The sequence below is a fragment of the Monodon monoceros genome, unplaced genomic scaffold (genome assembly GCF_005190385.1).
Source record: "Monodon monoceros isolate NGI ecotype Baffin Bay Population unplaced genomic scaffold, NGI_Narwhal_1 Super_Scaffold_6, whole genome shotgun sequence".
In the NCBI taxonomy this organism is placed as follows: Eukaryota; Metazoa; Chordata; class Mammalia; order Artiodactyla; family Monodontidae; genus Monodon; species Monodon monoceros.
Window position 1 is genome coordinate 16,142,733 of NW_021703783.1, and position 19,931 is coordinate 16,162,663.

At 37.1% G+C, this 19,931-nt stretch overlaps 1 protein-coding gene across 1 annotated transcript in view; it reads left to right on the forward strand.

Moving 5' to 3' along the window:
- The window catches only part of PDE3A (phosphodiesterase 3A), a 307,539-nt gene that overhangs the window by 251,012 nt on the left and 36,596 nt on the right, over window positions 1–19,931 (forward strand). Inside the window, exons 5-6 of the mRNA XM_029205257.1 lie at window positions 4,873–4,997; window positions 19,395–19,614. Coding sequence (XP_029061090.1) covers window positions 4,873–4,997; window positions 19,395–19,614 — 345 coding nt within the window. The remainder of the gene's footprint in view (window positions 1–4,872; window positions 4,998–19,394; window positions 19,615–19,931) is intronic.

Consider the following 19,931-nt stretch of genomic DNA (forward strand, 5'->3'; position numbering starts at 1 on the left):
ACAAACGCAATTATAAAATAAATGAGTCATGGGGATTTAATGTACAGCATGGTGACTGTGGTTAATGATATTGTATTGTATATTTGAAAGTTGCTAAGAGAGTAGAGCTTCAAAGTCCTCATCAGAAGAAAAGAAAATTTTGCAACTCTGCATGTCAGTGGATGTTAACTAGACTTACTGTGATGATCATTCACAGTATATATAAATATCAAATCATTATGTTATATGCCTGCAACAAATATAATGTTACATGTCTATTGTACCTCAATAAAAATAGAATAAACTTTATTTAGTATATTAGTGATAATTTTACAAAGTGACTGAAAAGTCAGAGTTACCAAAGCTAAAGGAAAGATAATACAAAGATCTAGAAAGAGTTTTGAAGGAAACATCATCATGAAAGAGGTGCTTTCAGAGGGAGCTACTATGTTTGTCCTTTTCTATTTAGAGTAGAAATACCATACCTTATGTGAATAATAGTTACGAGAACATTTACCACATGATTTCAGGTTTGTGAAACATTTGCATTAATTTTATTAATGACCTAATGACTGAAAAATTACCACATCTTTGTTGAACTACATGGTGGCAATATTAGAAGTGATTTTCTCTTGACCTTGGCTTTGAATATAAATAAAGCATCATTCTGAGACTGGCAAAGAAGTGGAAACCTTTCAAATCTTAAGAATTTAATGACGGCTGACTTCTCTTGCTTTGTTGTTTAAAAACATAATTGGTTTCTTCCATATTAATATATTATTGGTAGTCTAATAAATCTATAGAATCAGAAGCAATTTTGAATGATTCTTTCTTCACATATCAGTATAATTCCACTGTGTCTTATTACCTGGACGTTTGTAAAACTTCTAAGCATCACCACAGGAGGATGTTACCCAATCTGTTTCATAAACATTTCCTAAAGTTTAAAATTACAAGTCATTGATGATACTTTCCTATGAAAATATTGACCACTGTCGACTTCTACTACAGCAAATACTGATAAGTAGTAGGGAATTATAGTTAAATACTCGTTGCTTAAGAAAATGAATTTGTGTTCTCAGTGTATATCTATTTTACCAACACACCTTGGCAAGAATGCTCCTTTACTTACTTTCCGTAGAATGACTCTACCAAGAATCCATTCAAGCATTCTTAAATGCCACCTTTCTTTGTGTTATTGTTTGTTACTTCTCATCAAATTTCTTTTCTCCTACTTCTCTCTTCCTTTAGTTAAATGAGATTGGGGGCTAACACTGAAATCATCGTGAGGAAGAAGCTTTCAAAAACTTCTATGAGCTTAACTCCTAAAGATTTTGTCATTCTGCTTTATGAAATAAGTACTCATGCTCAAATATTTTCAAAATAGATAAGGAATAGCATACAATCCCATTCATTCTCTTTGTCCCAAAAATACTAATAGATGTCTTGCCTGGGTATGCTTTTTTCCACTGTCTAACTTACTATTCCTTAATTTCACTATCCTATTAAAAGTCCTGATATAAAATCTGAGAATGGTACAACTTTTTCACCATTATAAAGAAATAAGATTCATTCTGAAGAGAATTTGAGCCCTTTAAGGGAAAACCATGTGTAAGTAAGTAGCAATGGTACCACCATTAAATACAGCTGGTTTTGGTTGACTCATCCTTTGCCGTGCGTGAAAATGGTGAAAAGATAGCCTCAGATCATCTCCAGCCCTGATGATAAACCAAATTTAAAACCTCTTCACTTAGGAGACCTATTCCTAAACCTGCTGACTCATTTCAAAACTGATTTGAGTTTTAGCCTTTGAAGTCTCTTCCCTGTCAGCCCTTTTATTTCTTCCTTTCCATGTCTGTCTTTTCACTGAGGCTCTCTGAGGACTGCAGTGATCAAAGAGTGGGAAGTGAAAAGTAGAAGCAGTCCTCAGCTTATATTCTTTTAGGTACAGAGCTGGATGATTTACTCCTGGGTAGTTTTAAATCCAGCTGAGTGAAAAGACACTGGATTGAGAATCAGAATCTTGGCCCTGTCACTCAGAGATGTGTATCCAGAGCCTTGGTACTCACCAGAAGGAATTCTTAGGAAAAAAGGGAACAATGGCACAACTGGAGTAAAATTAGGTGGAAGAATGCCAGTAGGTGCTTTAAAAAAAAATAGGCTTGAGAGAAATAAAAAAGTCTGAAATAAATCATACTCTAATCGTTTCACGTTGCCCTTGGAACTGACTGACCCCTGCCTCTGTATATTAGGCAGAAAGAACGCTGTAAACTCAGTAAAAGAAACTGTTAGGACCTGGTAAGACTTTTAGGACCTAGGATGAAGTTTTTATAGATAGCACTAAGGTTATAAAATCAAGTTTTGTGGAGGCGGGTTGAGATCTTCTACAACAGACACACAGATAGTTTTCCCTTGCTGTGTTAGTGTGGGAAGACCAAGTAAAGGTTTCTCCAAGCTATTTTCCTCTCTGGAATTCAAATCATTATATATTCATGAGATTTAAACAGGAATCAAGACGGTGAAGTTCAATAGGCAGCTGAAAACTATTGCAAGGATCACACAAGGCAATGCATTTGAAAGTGCCTGTAAATTACAGAGTGTGTATGCGTGCGTGTGTGTATATACAAACACACATGTATGCACACACACCTATACATATATTGGTTTGTTATTTTATTAATAATATCTGTTTAATAAATTAATATTTAGTATATTAAGAAAGGATATATAGCTGGAATTTTATTTATCTTGAAGTTCATTAACTTCCCATACATTAAAGATGCTCCCTTATTGCACTTCATGAAACATCTCAAAATGAGCATATTTTAAATGTTTTTATTAAAGAAGTATAAGACAGTAGCAGGCAGTTTTTGAGCTAGCTTTCATAATATAACTTTTTAAGATATTAAAAAATAAATTCAGTTAATGTTAAGGTCTTATCTTTTGAAAGTCTACATAGAAAAGTCACAACCCGTTTATTGTACAATGTGCTAAGGAAACATCTAGGCCACATATACATTACATAAAATTTCTTCACAGTAAGTCTTTTTTTTTTTTTTTAAGTCTTATAAGTCAATCAATCCAGCAAAAGGAATTGAAAGAATAGTGGTAGAAGGAAATAATTGGTGTACTTATCTATCTCAGATTCAGTTTTCTTTGAGTTTATTGTTTCAAAATTCCAGGCATTTGTGAAGTGCCTAGGATGAGATTTCTAAGAAGGATATGAAACAAATATTATTTTGTAGGCTTTCCTTAATTGTATTTGATAATTGCTGGAGTTTATTCCACATTTCAAATGCTATTTAAAATAAGGAGAAAAGATGAAGTTTTAAAATACCTGGGTCAACAGTTGAAGAAAAATCTCTCTGAAAAAAGAAAAAGAAAGAGAAGAAATGAGGTAACAAGTGGCAGAATGTCAAATCAGACTCAACACAAATTGATCTCTCCCATTGCTAAACTTACTAATAATAAAGGGATAGAGGAAGTAGCCAACCAATGCATCAGCGTCCTTCCCTTTGAGAGGTCTCAAACTGGTAGTACAACACCCTAAAAGTCCTTTTACTCCACGTTAGCATGTGTTCTGGTTTGGACTTAATATGCACGATTGTAAGCAGTGCACACATAATGATCCTTGCACAGAGGATGCCACTTTGGTTATAGAACACCTCCAAATTATACCTCATTAATTATACAGCTTTCATGACCCTTTAATTCCATCCATTTCAGGTTTATTTACAAGTGACCCAGAAAGACCAGGTACATCCGCTTACAGTGCCAATCTAAGATTGGCTGAAGGTCAAATTGTCCAATTATCCTCACGCAAATGATGGATTTTACCCAGTACCAAATTTATCAATGCTTGAAAGCACACAGGTGTCAGCCAAGCACAAACCAAACACTTTTCCTTTGCAGCAGTCCAAGATTGTCCACATGACTTCCCAAATTCTTTTCTCTCTCAAATTACAATGGATTCTGTTTCAGATTCAGCATGTAAGGTTTTGAGCAATGCCTGCAGATAAATTTTGGTTTGGAACAGCTCCAAAATTTATATTCTATTAATTACATGGTGTTTTGTAATGTTCTCCATCCCAACCTTCCAGAGATTTATTGATTCCAGATTTATTTACAGTAATAACCTAGACAGACCAAGGATATCCGGCTAAAAGCATTCCCTAGGTGAAGCCTCACTGTCATTACCTTTCTTCTAGTAAACAGCATCAGTATGTTTAGTAGCAGATCTGTCATTAGTGTCTACTAGGGGGTTTGGCTCATCATCCCTTTCTTTCCAGGGTATCATCAGTAAAAGAAATGGTAGGTTAAAAGACCTCTTACCTTTTCCTTCACGATACTGCAAAGAGTATTATCTTTGAATGATTTTATAAGCACTTGATTTTTTAATTTAGTTACACCAAGAATAATAAATTAAAAATAAATTAAATTATTAATTAAAATTAATAAATTAATAAAAATTAATAAATTAAAAATTTATTTAATAATAAATTAAAATTAGAAGGAAGCATTATGCCATTCATATTTAATGTAAGTTCACCTGCATCTTAACTAGTTAACTTGCCATGTTTTTAGAAAATCTGTGAGGAACATGATTGTAGAAGTAGAAAGAGAAGGTGATTGATACCTAGTAATTGGATAAACAGTAGAGCTATCTTTTGTCTTTTGTTAACCCAGAATCCTTAAAGAGTGTGTACTGTATCCCTGCAGTAGAGATTGAATTTAGATAACCTTGTTTGTCATTTGGAAGTAAAGTGGTTCTGTCACTGAACCTGGACCATGACTCAGAAAGTCTACTATGGAAATGATGGTTGGTTCTGGTAAGGTCCGCCCCAATAATTGATGAATAATTTCTTCATTTTTCTTTATACCCTGTCTTTATAGTGCTATTAATCCAGATTCTTGGAAAAACTCAGTGATGATGACTCTCACCAAAAGCAGATCCTTCACTTCATCCTATGCTGTTGCTGCCTCTAACCACGTAAAGGCTAAAAAGCAAAATCGACCAGGTAAGTAACTTATTGGAGAAAGAGCTCATACTCATTGAGCGTGCAGTCGTGGAATGCACTAAGCTTCAAGTGTTGAAACACTCAGGTGTGCTTGGTTTGACTCTTCTAAAAAGCAAAAGCCTCAATAACCAACTATAGTTAACTTAAATTTCCACTTTATATGATGATACAGATTCTTTTAAGGTAGCTGTACCAAATATCCTATCTTGAACTTATTGAATGAGTAGGAAATCAGTGTCACTGTTAAGGATAATCTCTGGAAGCATCACCTTATAATATAAAAGCTAATGAAGTACTTATCAAATTTCAATTTTATTTTTAGTGTCTGTTAAAAAAGAAAATTATTTTCCAGAAGTATGGTATTTATAAGTTCTAGGAAATGTTTCATTTACTATATGTACTATAATTCTTCAAAGAACTTCTTACTCTGTGTCACTCACCTCCCCCCAAACATAGAAATACAGAAAAGGAGAGGTATTTAAATTTGGAGAAAATACAATTCAGAACCTTTGCGAGCCCTTTGAAAAAGCTCACACGCCAGCAACCAAAAGACCCAAGAGTACCGTGGGTAGGAGGTTTTCCTTCTCTTTCAAACAGGTACAGAATGAAATTTGATGTCATCTCTCCCATCTAGGATCTGCATGGGGTTTTCCTCGATGGTGTCAGTGCACCCCTTGGGCTTCTAAGCATTAGCTTCTCCCTTCCCTCAAGCATCACTTAATAAGTACGTGTGGAGTGTTCACTATCTCTGACACTGAACTAATTTGAGGAAAGCGGCAGTGACTAAACCAGACCCTGTTCCTCCTCTCACAGAATTCTCACTTACATGCTAGTGGGGACTATAAACAGATGGACAGCTATTACTATATACGTAGTGTGTTAAAGGCTATGATAAGGAAGTGAGGGAAAATTTTCAAATAACAAAAGAGATATAAAGGCCCAACTTGGTGAGGGAAAGCCTCAGCAACTTAAGATTCTAAATGGCTGGCAAAGCTAACAAGAAGAAAGGGAGAGCCCTGAATGCAGAATGGGAGATGAAAGCAGATCTGTGAACAGAGGCCATACGGGACCCAGGAGCTGTGGTAAGGAGTTTAGGTATCAATGAAGTTTCAGGTAGGAAAGTAAAATGATTTGTAGGGAAGATTACCTCATTTAATCAGAATCTCTGCTGACTCAAAACTGAAATACAGTTTTTGTCAGATTCCATCTGTAAATTGGCCCCCTCCTTGAATCCCAGTTGAGAGTCTGGGGTATCTACTCTGACCTCTCCTTCTTGGAATGTTCTAACTCCAAGTTTTCACCTCTCGGTATTGCAGAAAACTCGACTGAGATTTTCAGTAGCTCCCTGCTTAGCTTCTTAATCTTCAAGCAGCTCAAGAATTCACCAAATGGCTCAAGGGGAAAGCTGCCCTCTTCCCACTGGGCTGTTAGACATTCAAGTTCTGGCTGCCATGGCAGCCCCAAACTCCAGTGTTTGTGTCATCAGCCTCATGACATTACTAAAAGCTCTGTTGGCTTGCCTTCCTAATAACTGCATCCCTCTGCCTGGACTCTTAACCTTTTGTTCCATGCCAATGGTCCGTAAATAACGCTCTGAATGGAAGAACGGTTCACAGGGTTTTGGCTCACCCTTCTGAGGGTCTCTTCTATTTGGAAACCTAGTCTCTCAGAATTGGTTTGCCTCCCCTCGATCGCTTTTTAAATTTTTAACTCAACTTTTCTATTTGTTCTCAAAGAAGCATGGATTTACCACAAACTACTGCATCATAGCCAGAAGCAGAAGCCCTGAAATGGCAGCGTTTCTGTAAGGATTAGAGAACCAGTACTCACATTCCACTAATATGTCAAGAGACCACCTTGAAATATAAACTTAATTTTAAAAGGAAGGACTAACTTAAGGAAGGACTTCTGTTGTTGTTTCATACATCCAGAAAAGAAAATTTAGTACTTTCTTTCCCTTTTGATCACCCACTTTATACTGGTAACTATTCCTTGAAACCATTTAAGCACTGACTTGGCTTAAATCTCTACTGTTGAGTGTAGGAAGACACTTCCTCCACAAAGTACCATTTTATTGGCATTGCATTACTGAAAGAAACCATGAAAGGTAATCTGATTTTCCAAAAATTAATCTGGTCCTCTCTGCTCGTTAGAAATGTTCATTACTTTTTGTAACTTATAAGTCATTCATGACCTGAGGATTAGAATTGAGATTTCACTAGGGTCAGGAACAGGACAATGTGGGCAAATACTTAAACTGGGATTGCACTGAGGGCGAATGCAGATGAGCTCAGGAATGCAGAGACTCATTTGGGACCCCAGCAAGGTGGAGGAACTGAATTTGAGCATTCCACATTAAACCTGAGAGTTTTAAAGGGGCACTGAAGTGGTTCTAATTCAGAAGGACCCCTTGGCTCCCTACAAAAATATGTACAGATAATTTTTGGAGGAAAGCATCACCAGTTAAGGGCTATGCAACCCCAACATATCAAGTTCAAACAAATTGGAGCTTACAACCAAGATCACTGTAAACATGCAAGAAAGCACCACGAGTTAGAGAAAATAGAAAAAAAGACCCCTGTACAGATCTCTAAAAGGGTTGAGATATTTAAGTGCTAAAAAAATACTCAAATGTTTAAAGAAAAACATGAGGTCATAAAAAATAGCAATGAGAGAAGACATAATTGTAGGGCAGCTAAATGTCTTTTGGAAATGTAATCAGGGAAATATGATAGGTTAAATGGCATAAAAGACTACTGAAGGGAGAATTAGTAAACTAGAAGGCAGAGAATGTGAAGAAATTCCATGGAATGAAACATAGATGAGAAACTGGAAAATGTAAGACTTTAAGAGATATAGGAGAAGGAATTAGAAAGTGTAATATACATGATCATAGTTTTAGTAGAGGATAGGGAACATAAACTATTTGAGTAGAAGGAGAGGAAAGAGTAAAAAAAATTCACACATAGACACAAAACAGTGAAACTACAGAACACCAAAGATGAAAAGAAATCTTAAAGTTAGCCAGAGAAAAGATACATTACCTTTTAGTCAGTCTGAGAGTTGAACTGTCACAAATAAAGGGTGTCAGAGCACAGGAAAATATTTTCTTCAAAGTTCTGAGAGAATATAATAGTCAACCTAAAATTGTGTGTGGGGAAAATCAATCTCAGAAGACTAGGAATGAGTTAAAGATACCTTCAGGTAAGTCAAAACCTTACCACCTACCAGATCTTAACTAAAGGAATGTATGATGGATGTATTCTAGAAAAAAATATAATTGCAGAGAAAAAGTCTGAGATCTAATAAAAATGGTGAACACATAAATTTGAAAACCATGATTCCATGCAGACAAACATTATATGTGTAAATAATAGTATTTCCAGATCTGTGGGAATCTGGAATAATAGTATTTCCAGATCTGTGGGAATCATTAAAGATTTTTAATGGAAAGAATTAAAATATTAGACAATAATAATATGTAACCCGAGAGATGACGTATGAATTTGTGTTCTACATTCTTGTATAGCTCGGAAGACAGGCTCAGATAAGGAAACTGAGGCACAGAAATATTGAGTAACTTGCCCAAGGCCACACAATTAGTCCAGAATTCTTTCTTTTGTCCTAAAGACTTACTAGAAAAAAAATTGAGGATGACAAATTAAGATAATTTAAAATTAGGATTTTTGGGGCTTTTCCTTGGCTGAGGACAAGATAATGAAAGGATTTGGTTTTCTGTCTCTCAGTTTCTTCATTTAGGTAATAAAATTAAAATTCTTAAAATAACCAACGTGGTAAAGTCAAGAAGATAGAAATTTAGGGTTAGCATATTCACTGGAAATAACGGAGAAAATGATGGGACAGATGTGAGGAACAGCTTCATATTCTGTGTCTTGCCCCCGACTTCATATGCCTGCACTCAAGAAGGGCAAAGTGTGAAAGGAAAAGAATGTCCACGGAAGATACCACCAAGGCAGATGGTAGAGATGAGAGCCACGGGAATGGCAAGAGCCTTAAAGTACATAAAAAAATCTCCATCATAGATTACTTTGGAAGGGATTTTGCGTTGTGCCGTCTTTAGACTGCTGTCACAGCAGAGCTAAATATTTATAAAATAACCTATATCCTATGCGTGCTGAATTCAACTAAACAAATCCCTGAAAGCCTGCCAAAAGGGAGAAGAATATCCAGCAAGAATCAGAGAGCTGAAATTCAATCATACTTCTCCCTGATCAGATGGGCCTTTCTGTTTGAAACCTCGTTTCCCTGCATAGATGGCAAGGTGGGGTTGATTTCCTAAGTAGGTGTGATGTAAGTGACAGTGGTTGCCACCCAGTTTTCAAGAAAACTGTGGGAAGGGGCTGAGAAAAGCCCCTTTATGTGGCAAGGGTCTAAGGAAATGGAATTAAATAAAGTGTGCAGAGAATCTAAGGAGGAAAATAAGAAGCAGGAGGCAAAAGAGGTAGGGGGATGCAAGCATGAACTGAAAGAACAGAAACACTGGAAGATAAATGACCTGTTTCCAGACAGGACTAATGAAATCTGTTCTTTGCGCAAATCAAGTAAACAGTGTGTCCTCTGGCTCCATCAGTCAACATTCATTTAAACGGTTGAAACGCAACCGATTATTATGCAGTTACTAATATAAAATAAATGGATGAAATCACATAGGAATCCTTTGATTAAAGCCTAAAAATGGGAGATTTAAATATAATTTGCATTTTCAATCTTGCTTTTCTATTATGAGTCACTGAATATGTCGAGATGCCTTTCTGTCGTTCTGCTTTTATAATCTACTTTCATGCTTATCACATCTGCAGCGAGTAGTCCCTTTCCAGATTCCTATAAATTTTATGGTTCTTATCATCCTATTACAACTATTACAGATATCTCTACACCTACAAGTTAGACTGAGTTTTGCCTATGGAAAATTTGAAGTGAGAGAGAACTTTAATTATGGCATTGTGATTTTTTTTTTTTTTATCTCTATACTTTAGATACTTTTTGGTTTTGGAAAAATATTAGGTCTGTCTATTTTCCTGTGGGTGTGGAAAAGAGGCATGTATTTATCAGACATACTAGTCCCTTTTTCGTTCAACTAAAACTGAGTTTTACAACACAAACACATGGATTCACTTAAATCATTCCCCTCCAGTATTATTTATCATCTCCTTTTGATTGCCCAACGTTCCTTGTGTCTTGATACACATTTTCTCCTGTTCTCAGGAGCATGGAGTTAAAGACGCAATTACTCAAAGGAGTTGGTACTTTAGAACTTTTTTAAGTCATATTTTAAATTTTTAAATGTTTTAATTTTAAGTATTTCACATTAGGGTGGTCTGAATCATCCAAAAGTTTGTATTTCATGTGCCGTGTCTTTTTCCTGGAATCTCTTAAAATTATTCAAATAGAAAGTGAAGATAAATATGTTTGAGAGTGTGAGTATTCATCAGAGTTCCTTCACGTGTGTGTGTGTGTGTGTATGTGTATGAATGTATAGATGTGTGTGTGTAACAGAAGGTTGGGTGAGACTTCAAAGGTCATAAACTTCATCTCTCTAACTTTAGACATAATTATACTTTAAAAAATCTTAGAGAATAATTGGTTTTGAAGACTTACAAGAATATGCTGTCCCTGTGAAATAATTTTATTTGCAATCTCTCCTTTCTAGAAAGAGTATTTGGTTATTATCTGTACTTATATCTCTCCATCTATTCGAAGACTAATATATGTAAATATATGGCCATTTCCTACAGCATTCCTAACCCTTTCTGTTTTTAAAACTTCAAGTAAACCATGATAAGGCACACTGTGAGAAATAGTTTGGCTTGAGAAAAAAGAAATTTATATATTTATACCTTTATCTTCTCACCTACAGAATAAAAATACCCCCGCTCTTCACGGTGTTGCCAAGACCCCTGCTTGTTAGGAGCGTTCAAAATATGTAGCCTAACGGCCCTGCAAAAGCAAAGCGCTTTTCCTCTGTTACAAGGTTTATTTTAAATTTCGTCCCAGGCCGTGAGTCCGGAGTCTGAAGTTCTGCTTATTTGTTTAAGTTTAGTTAATCCGTGAGTTCCAAGAACTCTAATCATCGAGTGGATTTTTCAATTTGTGTTTTCAGAGTGAATTGCGCATCTCTGAGAGGATCAGTTGGCAGCTATTAAAAATTAGCAATGAAGAAAATCACTCCTCTCGTAAATTACCTTCAGAAAATATACTGTGTCAAGACAGAAATGGATGGTGTTCCCACGGGCTTTCAACTACTCTTAAGAAGTGGTAGAAAACTATCCCCAAACTCACAGTCAGTTACCAAAATAATTAAGGAATTGCCTAAAGCAATTTCATTGCCTGATTTCATTTCATTTGCTTAACAGTAGATTGTTCATCCAGGCAATCATGAAAATTAGGAAGCAGGTAGCTGTTCAGAAGTATTTTCTCTCTTTTCTTCAGTTTTAGTGCAGGCTGCCTTCTCTGTGTTTGGAGAGAGTAACTTCAAAAGACAGCATCCCGTCCTCAAACCTCAGCACTTGGCAATCAAAGCCAGCGTTTTGTAAAGTGTTCACGACCGAGAGTAAACGCAGTTTGGCACAAATGTCCACACTTATCATTTGAGCTTGAGGCCTATTGTTTGATCTGAAATGGATCATATTCCATTGTTAAATGTTTCCTTCAGAAACGATGCTGATCGAAGTACTGTTTGATGCGCAGAAAGTAGTTTCACTGAAAACATGGATGGTTAACAAAGCCAGTTGCCTCTCAAAAATGCATCTTCTTCCCTAACATATTTTAAGCAACCAACGCCTGCTAAAAAACTCTGCTCCAGATACATTGATGTTGAAAGCAGTGGCAGATCCTATTGCTGCTAAAAACCTCACAACCCAAGAGAGGGCAGACACATGAGAAATTGTTAACTATTGATATCATCAGGTCAGAATGCCAAGAAGAAACAAAAATAGGAGGAGAAAATAATATCCTTCTGCAGAAGACAAATATCATATCATATCACTTTTATGTGGCATCTTACATAAAAGGGTACAGATGAACTTATTCACAAAACAGAAGTAGAGTCACAGATGTAGAAAACAAACTATGGTTACCAGGGGTGAGTGGGGGAGGGATAAATTGGCAGATTGGGACTGATATATACACACTACTATATATAATGTAGATTAATAATAACCTGCTGTTCAGCACAGGGAACTCAATACTCTGTAATGGCCTATGTGGGAAAAGAATCTAAAAAAAGAAAAAGAGTGGATATATGTATATGTATAACTGATTCACTTTACACCTGAAATTAACACAGCATTGTAAATCAACTATATGCCAATAAATATTTACTTGTTTTTATTTTTGGCTATGTTGGGTCTTCGTTGATGCACGTGGGCTTCTCTAGTTGCGGCAAGCCGGGGCTACTCTTCATTGTGGTGCACGGGCTTCTCACTGTCGTGGCTTCTTTTGTTGCAGAACATGGGCTCTAGGCATGTGGGCTCAGTAGTTGTGGCTCTCGGGCTCTAGAGCTAAGGCTTAGTAGTTGTGGTGCACGGACTTTATTGCTCCACGGCACGTGAGATCTTCCCGGGCCAGGGATCGAACCCTTGTCCCCTGCATTGGCAGGCAGATTCTTAACCACTGCATCACCAGGGAAGTCCTAATAATTAAAAAAAATAATAATATCCTTCTGTTTTGAAGTTACTCCAGGACACCAAGGCTTTAACTGAACTTGCCAACATTGCCACTGATTTTTCATGATGATTCATTCCTCGTATTCCATGCTGTGGAGATGCCCGCACTGTGCATCCTGTCTTCAGATGGTGGCACACAGAGGAGATTGGCCCAGTGGCCTGAGTACTCTCCTGGTCCTTACTGAGTTAAAAGGAGTCCAAGGTGAAGCTTACGAGTTGCAATTTTGGGCGCGCCTCAGGCTATTGCAACGTCGTGCTGGTGTCTGCTGCCTCAGGCTCGCCCTGCGTTCCGTGCCCCTCCCCCCCCCCCACCCCGGCCTGAGTGAGCAAAAGCCCCCGAATCAGCGGCTCCTTTAACCCCGTCCTGTCTGAGCGAAGAACAGACGCCCTCCGGCGACCTACACGCAGGGGCGGGGCCAAATCCAAAGCTGAGCCCCTGGAGCTCTGCGAACAAAGAAGAGAAAGGGAAATCTCTCCCAGCAGCCTCAGGAGCAGCGGATTAAAGCTCCACGATCAGCTTGATGTACCTGCATCTCTGGAATAACTGAATAGACAAAAAATCGTCCCAAAATTGAGGTGGTGGACTTTGGGAGCAACTGTAGACTTGGGATTTGCTTTCTGCATCTAATTTGTTTCTGGTTTTACGTCTATCCTAGTTTAGTATTTAGAGGTTATTATCATTGGTAGATTTATTTATTGATTTGGTTGCTCTCTTCCGTTTTATATATATATAGATATATATATTTTTTTCTTTTTCTCTTTTTGTGAGTTGTATGTGTACGCTTCTTTGTGTGATTTTGTCTGTATAGCTTTGCTTTTACCATTTGCCCTAGGAGTCTGTCTGTCCGTTGTTTTTTTCTTTTTTCTTTTTTAGTATACTTTTTAGCCCTTGTTATCATTAGTGGACTTGTTTTTTGGTTTGGTTGCTCTCTTCTTTCTTTCTTTTTTTTTTCTTTTTAACTTTTTTCTTTATAATTATTTTTAAAAATTTTAAATAACTTTATTTATTTTCTTTCTTTCTATTTTTCTACCTTTTCTTCTGAGCCGTGTGACTGAAAGGGTCTTGGTGCTCCAGCTGGGTTTCAGGCCTGTGCCTCTGAGGTGGAAGAGCCGAGTTCAGGACATTGGTCCACCAGAGACCTCCCAGCTCCACGTAATATGAAATGGTGAAAGCTCTCCCAGAGATCCCCACTTAATGACCAGCAAGCGACAGTGCTGGACACCCTATGCCAAACAACTAGCAAGACAGGAATACAACCCCACTCATTAGCAGAGAGGCTGCCTAAAATCAAAATCAGGTCAAAGACACCCCAAAACACACCACCAGATGCTGTCCGGCCCACCAGAAAGACAAGATCCAGCCTCATCCACCAGAACACAGGCACCACTCTGCTCCACGAGGAAGCCTACACAACCCACTGAAACAACCTTAGCCACTGGGGGCAGACACCAAAAACAGCGGGAACTACGAACCTGCAGCCTGCGAAAAGGAGACCCCAAACAGTAAGTTAAGCAAAATGAGAAGACAGAGAAACACACAGCAGATGAAGAAACAAAGTAAAAACTCACCAGACCAAACAAATGAAGAGGAAATAGGCAGTCTACCTGAAAAAGAATTCAGAATAAATATAGTAAAGATTATCCAAAATCTTGGAAATAGAATGGAGAAAATACAAGAAATGTTTAACAAGGACCAAGAAGAACTAAAGAGCAAACAAATAATGATGAACAACACAATAAATGAAATTTAAAATCCTCTAGAAGGAATCAACAGCAGAATAACTGAGGCAGAAGAACAGATAAGTGACCTGGAAGATAAAATAGTGGAAATAACTACCACAGAGCAGAATAAAGAAAAAGAATGAAAAGAATTGAGGACAGTCTCAGAGGCCTCTGGGACAACATTAAACGCACCAACATTCAAATTATAGGGGTCCCAGAAGAAGAAGAGAAAAAGGGACTGACAAAATATCTGAAAAGATATATAGTTTAAAACTTCCCTAATATGGGAAAGGAAATAGTCAATGAAGTCCAGGAAGTGCAGAGAGTCCCATACAGGATAAATCCAAGGGGAAACACGCAAAGACACATATTAATCGAACTATCAAAAATTAAATACAAAGAAAAAATATAAAAAGAAACAAGGGAAAAACAACAAATAACATACAAGGGTATCTCCATAAGGTTAACAGCTGATCTTTCAGCAGAAACTCTGCAAGCCAGAAGGGAGTGGCAGGACATATTTAAACTGATTAAAGGGAACAACCTATAACCAAGATTACCCAGCAAGGATCTCATTCAGATTTGATGGAGAAATTAAAACCTTTACAGACAAGCAAAAGCTAAGAGAATTCAGCGCCACAAAACCAGCTTTACAACAAATGCTAAAGGAACTTCTCTAGGCAGAAAAAACAAGAGAAGGAAAAGACCTACAATAACAAACCCAAAACAATTAAGAAAATGGGAATAGGAACATACATATCGATAACTACCTTAAGTGTAAATGGATTAAATGCTCCAACCAGAAGACATAGACTGGCTGAATAGATACAAAAACAAGACCTATATATATGCTGTGTACAAGAGACCCACTTCAGACTTAGGGACACATACAGACTGAAAGTGAGGGGATGGAAAAAGATATTCCATGCAAATGGAAATCAAAAGAAAGCTGGAGTAGCAATTCTCATATCAGACAAAATAGACTTTAAAATAAAGACTATTACAAGAGACAAAGAAGGATACTACATAATGATCGAGGGATCAATCCAAGAAGAAGATGTAATGATTGTAAATATTTATGTACCCAGCATAAGAGCCCCGCAATACATAAGGCAAATACTATCAGTCATAAAAGGGGAAATCGACAGTAACACAATCATAGTAGGGGACTTTAACACCCCACTGTGACCAATGGACAGTCACCCAAAATGAAAATAAATAAGGAAACATAAGCTTTAAATGATACATTAAACAAGATGGACTTAATTGATATTTATAGGAAATTCCATCCAAAAACAATAGAATACACTTTCTTCTCAAGTGCTCATGGAACATTCTCCAGGATAGATCATATCTTGGGTCACAAATCAAGCCTTGGTAAATGTAAGAAAATTGAAATCATATCAAGTATCTTTTCCGACCACAACGCTATGAGACTAGATATCAATTACAGGAAAAAATCTGTAAAATATACAAACACATGGAGGCTAAACAATACACTACTAAATAACCAAGAGATCCCTGAGGAAATCACAGGGGAAATCAAAAAATACCTGGAAACAAATGACAATGAAAACACGACAACCCAAAACCTATGGGATGCAGCAAAAGCAGTTCTAAGAGGGAAGTTTATAGCAATACACTCCTACCTCAAGAAAGAAGAAGCGTCTCAAATAAACAACCTAACCTTACACCTAAAGCAATTAGAGAAAGAAGAACAAAAAAATACCAAAGTTAGCAGAAGGAAGGAAATCATAAAGATCAGATCAGAAATAAATGAAAAAAAAATGAAGGAAACGATAGCAAAGATCAATAAAACTAAAAGCTGGTTCTTTGAGAAGATAAACAAAAATGATAAACCATTAGCCAGACTCATCAAGAAAAAAAAAGGGAGAAGACTCAAATCAACAGAATTAGAAATGAAAAAGGAGAAGTAACAACTGACACTGCAGAAATACAGAGGATCATGAGAGATTACTACAAGCAACTCTATGCCAATAAAATGGACAACCTGGAAGAAATGGACAAACTCTTAGAAAAGTACAACCTTTCGAGACTGAACCAGGAAGAAATAGAAGATATAAACAGACCAATCACAAGCACTGAAATTGAGACTGTGATTAAAAATCCTCCAACAAACAAAAGCGCAGGACCAGATGGCTTCACAGGCGAATTCTATCAAACACTTAGAGAAGAGCTAACACCTATTCTTCTCAAACTCTTCCAAAATATAGCAGAGGGAGGAATACTCCCAAACTCATTCTATGAGGCCACCATCACCCTGATACTAAAACCAAAGATGTCACAAAGAAATAAAACTACAGGCCAATATCACTGATGAACATAGATGCAAAAATCCTCAACTAGAATACTAGCAAACAAAATCCAAGAGCACATTAAAAGGATCATACACCATGATCAAGTGGGGTTTATCCCAGGAATGCAAGGATTCTTCAGTATACGCAAATCAATCAATGTGATAAAGCATGTTAACAAATTGAAGGAGAAAAACCATATGATCATCTCAATAGATGCAGAAAAAGCTTTTGACAAAATTCAACACCCATTTATGATAAAAGCCCTCCAGAAAGTAGGCATAGAGGGAACTTTCCTCAACATAATAAAGGCCACATATGACAAACCCACAGCCAACATCATTCTCAATGGTGAAAATCTGAAACCATTTCTCCTAAGATCAGGAACAAGACAAGGTTGTCCACTCTCACCACTGTTATTCAACATAGTTTTGGAAGTTTAGGCCACAGCAACCAGAGAAGAAAGAGAAGTAAAAGGAATCCAAATCGGAAAAGAAGAAGTAAAGCTGTCACTGTTTGCAGATGACATGATACTATACATACAGAATCCTAAAGATGCTACCAGAAAACTACTAGAACTAATCAATGAATTTGGTAAAGTAGCAGGATACAAAATTAATGCACAGAAATCTCTTGCTTTCCTATATACTAATGATGAAAAATCTGAAAGAGAAATTAAGGAAACACTCTCATTTACCATTGCAACAAAAAGAATATAATACCTAGCAATAAACCTGCCTAAGGAGATAAAAGACCTGTATGCAGAAAACTATAAGATACTGATGAAAGAAATTAAAGATGATACCAACAGATGGAGAGATATACCATGTTCTTGGATTGGAAGAATCAACATTGTGAAAATGACTATACTACCCAAAGCAATCTACAGATTCAATACAATCCCTAGCAAACTACCAATGGCATTTTTCACAGAACTAGAACAAAAAATTTCACAATTTGTATGGAAACACAAAAGACCCCAAATAGCCAAAGCAATCTTGAGAACGAAAAACGGAGCTGGAGGAATCAGACTCCATGACTTCAGACTATAAAAAAAGCTACAGTAATCAAGACAGTATGTTACTGGCACAAAAACAGAAATATAGATCAATGGAACAGGATAGAGAGCCCAGAGATAAGCCCACGCACACATGGTCACCTTATCTTTGATAAAGGAGGCAAGAATATACAATGGAGAAAAGACAGCCTCTTCAATAAGTGGTGCTGGGAAAACTGGATAGCTACATGGAAAAGAATGAAATTATAACACTCCCTAACACCATACACAAAAATAAACAGAAAACGGATTAAACACCTAAACTTAAGGCCACACACTATAAAACTCTTAGAGGAAAACATGGGCAGAACACTCTATCACATAAATCATAGCAAGATCCTTTTTGACTCACCTCCTGGAGAAATGGAAATAAAAACAAAAATAAACAAATGGGACCTACTGAAACTTAAAAGCTTTTGCACAGCAAAGGAAGCCATAAACAAGACAAAAAGACAACCCTCAGAATGGGAGAAAATATTTGCAAATGAAGCAACTGACAAAGGATTAATCTCCAAAATTTACAAACAGATCACACAGCTCAATATCAAAAAAACAAACAACCCAATCCAAAAATGGGCAGAAGACCTAAAGAGACATTTCTCCAAAGAAGAGATACAGATTGCCAACAAACACATGAAAGGATGCTCAACATCACTAATCATTAGATAAATGCAAACAAAACTACAATTAGGTATCACCTCACACCAGTCAGAATGGCCATCATCAAAAAAATCTACAAACAATAAATGCTGGAGTGGGTATGGAGAAAAGGGAAGCCTCTTGCACTGTTGGTGGGAATGTAAATTGATACAGCCACTATGGAGAACAGTATGGAAGTTTCTTAAAAAACTAAAAATAGAACTGTCATATAAGCCAGAAATCCCAGTACTGGGCATATACCCTGAGAAAACCATAATTCAAAAAGAGTCATGTACCAAAATGTTCATTGCAGCTCTATTTACAATAGCCCAGAGATGGAAACAACCTAAGTGCCCATCATCGGATGAATGGCTAAAGAAGATGTGGCACATATATACAATGGAATATTACTCAGCCATAAAAAGAAACGAAATTGAGTTATTTGTAGTGAGATGGATGGACCTAGAGTCTGTCTTTCAGAGTGAAGTAAGCGAGAAAGAGAAAAACAAATACTGTATGCTAACGCATATATATGGAATCTAAAAAAAAACAAAAAAAGAAACTGGTTCTGAAGAACCTAGGGGCAGGACAGGAATAAAGATGCAGACGTAGAGAATGGACTTGAGGGGAGGGGGAAGAGTTAGCTGGGGCAAAGTGAGAGAGTGGCATGGACTTATATATACTACCAAATGTAAAATAGATAGATAGTGGGAAGCAGCTGCATCGCATGGGAAGATCAGCTCGGTGCTCTGTGACCACCTAGAGGGGTGGGATAGGGAGGGTGAGAGGGAGGGAGATGCAAGAGGGAGGGGATATGGGGATATATGTATACATATAACTGATTAACTTTGTTATACAGCAGAAACTAACAACATTGTAAAGCAATTATACTCCAATAAAGATGTTTTAAAAAAAAAAGTTGCAATTTTGACTTTCAAAGACATTTATTTAGGACTTAATAACTCTCTTTCTTTCTTAGGTTCCCTAGTGAAAATTTCACCTCTTTCCTCACCCTCTTCCTCACCTCTCCATGGGACCCCTGCCAGCAGCCCAGTCAGCAAAATTTCTGCAGTGCAGTTTCCAGAATCTGCCGAGGCAACTGTCAAACAAGGCCTAAGTTCTCACAGGGCCGTAACTTACACTCAGAGTGCCCCTGACCTTTCTCCTCAGATCCTGACTCCACCTGTTATATGTAGCAGGTAAGGAATTCATATTGTTAGCTGGAGTTTAATAATAAAACTAATACTGGTTTTCCTCTTAGGAACACTCACCACCAGTCCACGCACCTCTGTGTAAGTTGCCCAAAGTAGTTGACAGGAAAGTACAAATAATGTGATTTGTGTTGAATAGACTGGCAGAGAAACTTTTCAGTGCTTTTCCATTAACAAAAATTTGCGAGTCTATGTAGTCCATACAGCTAATCTTTGGAGATGATACAAAATAATGTTTTGTCTGCTTGCGGATGGAGGATGCATGAAACATATAATTCAAAACTCATATCAAGTCATTTGGTATA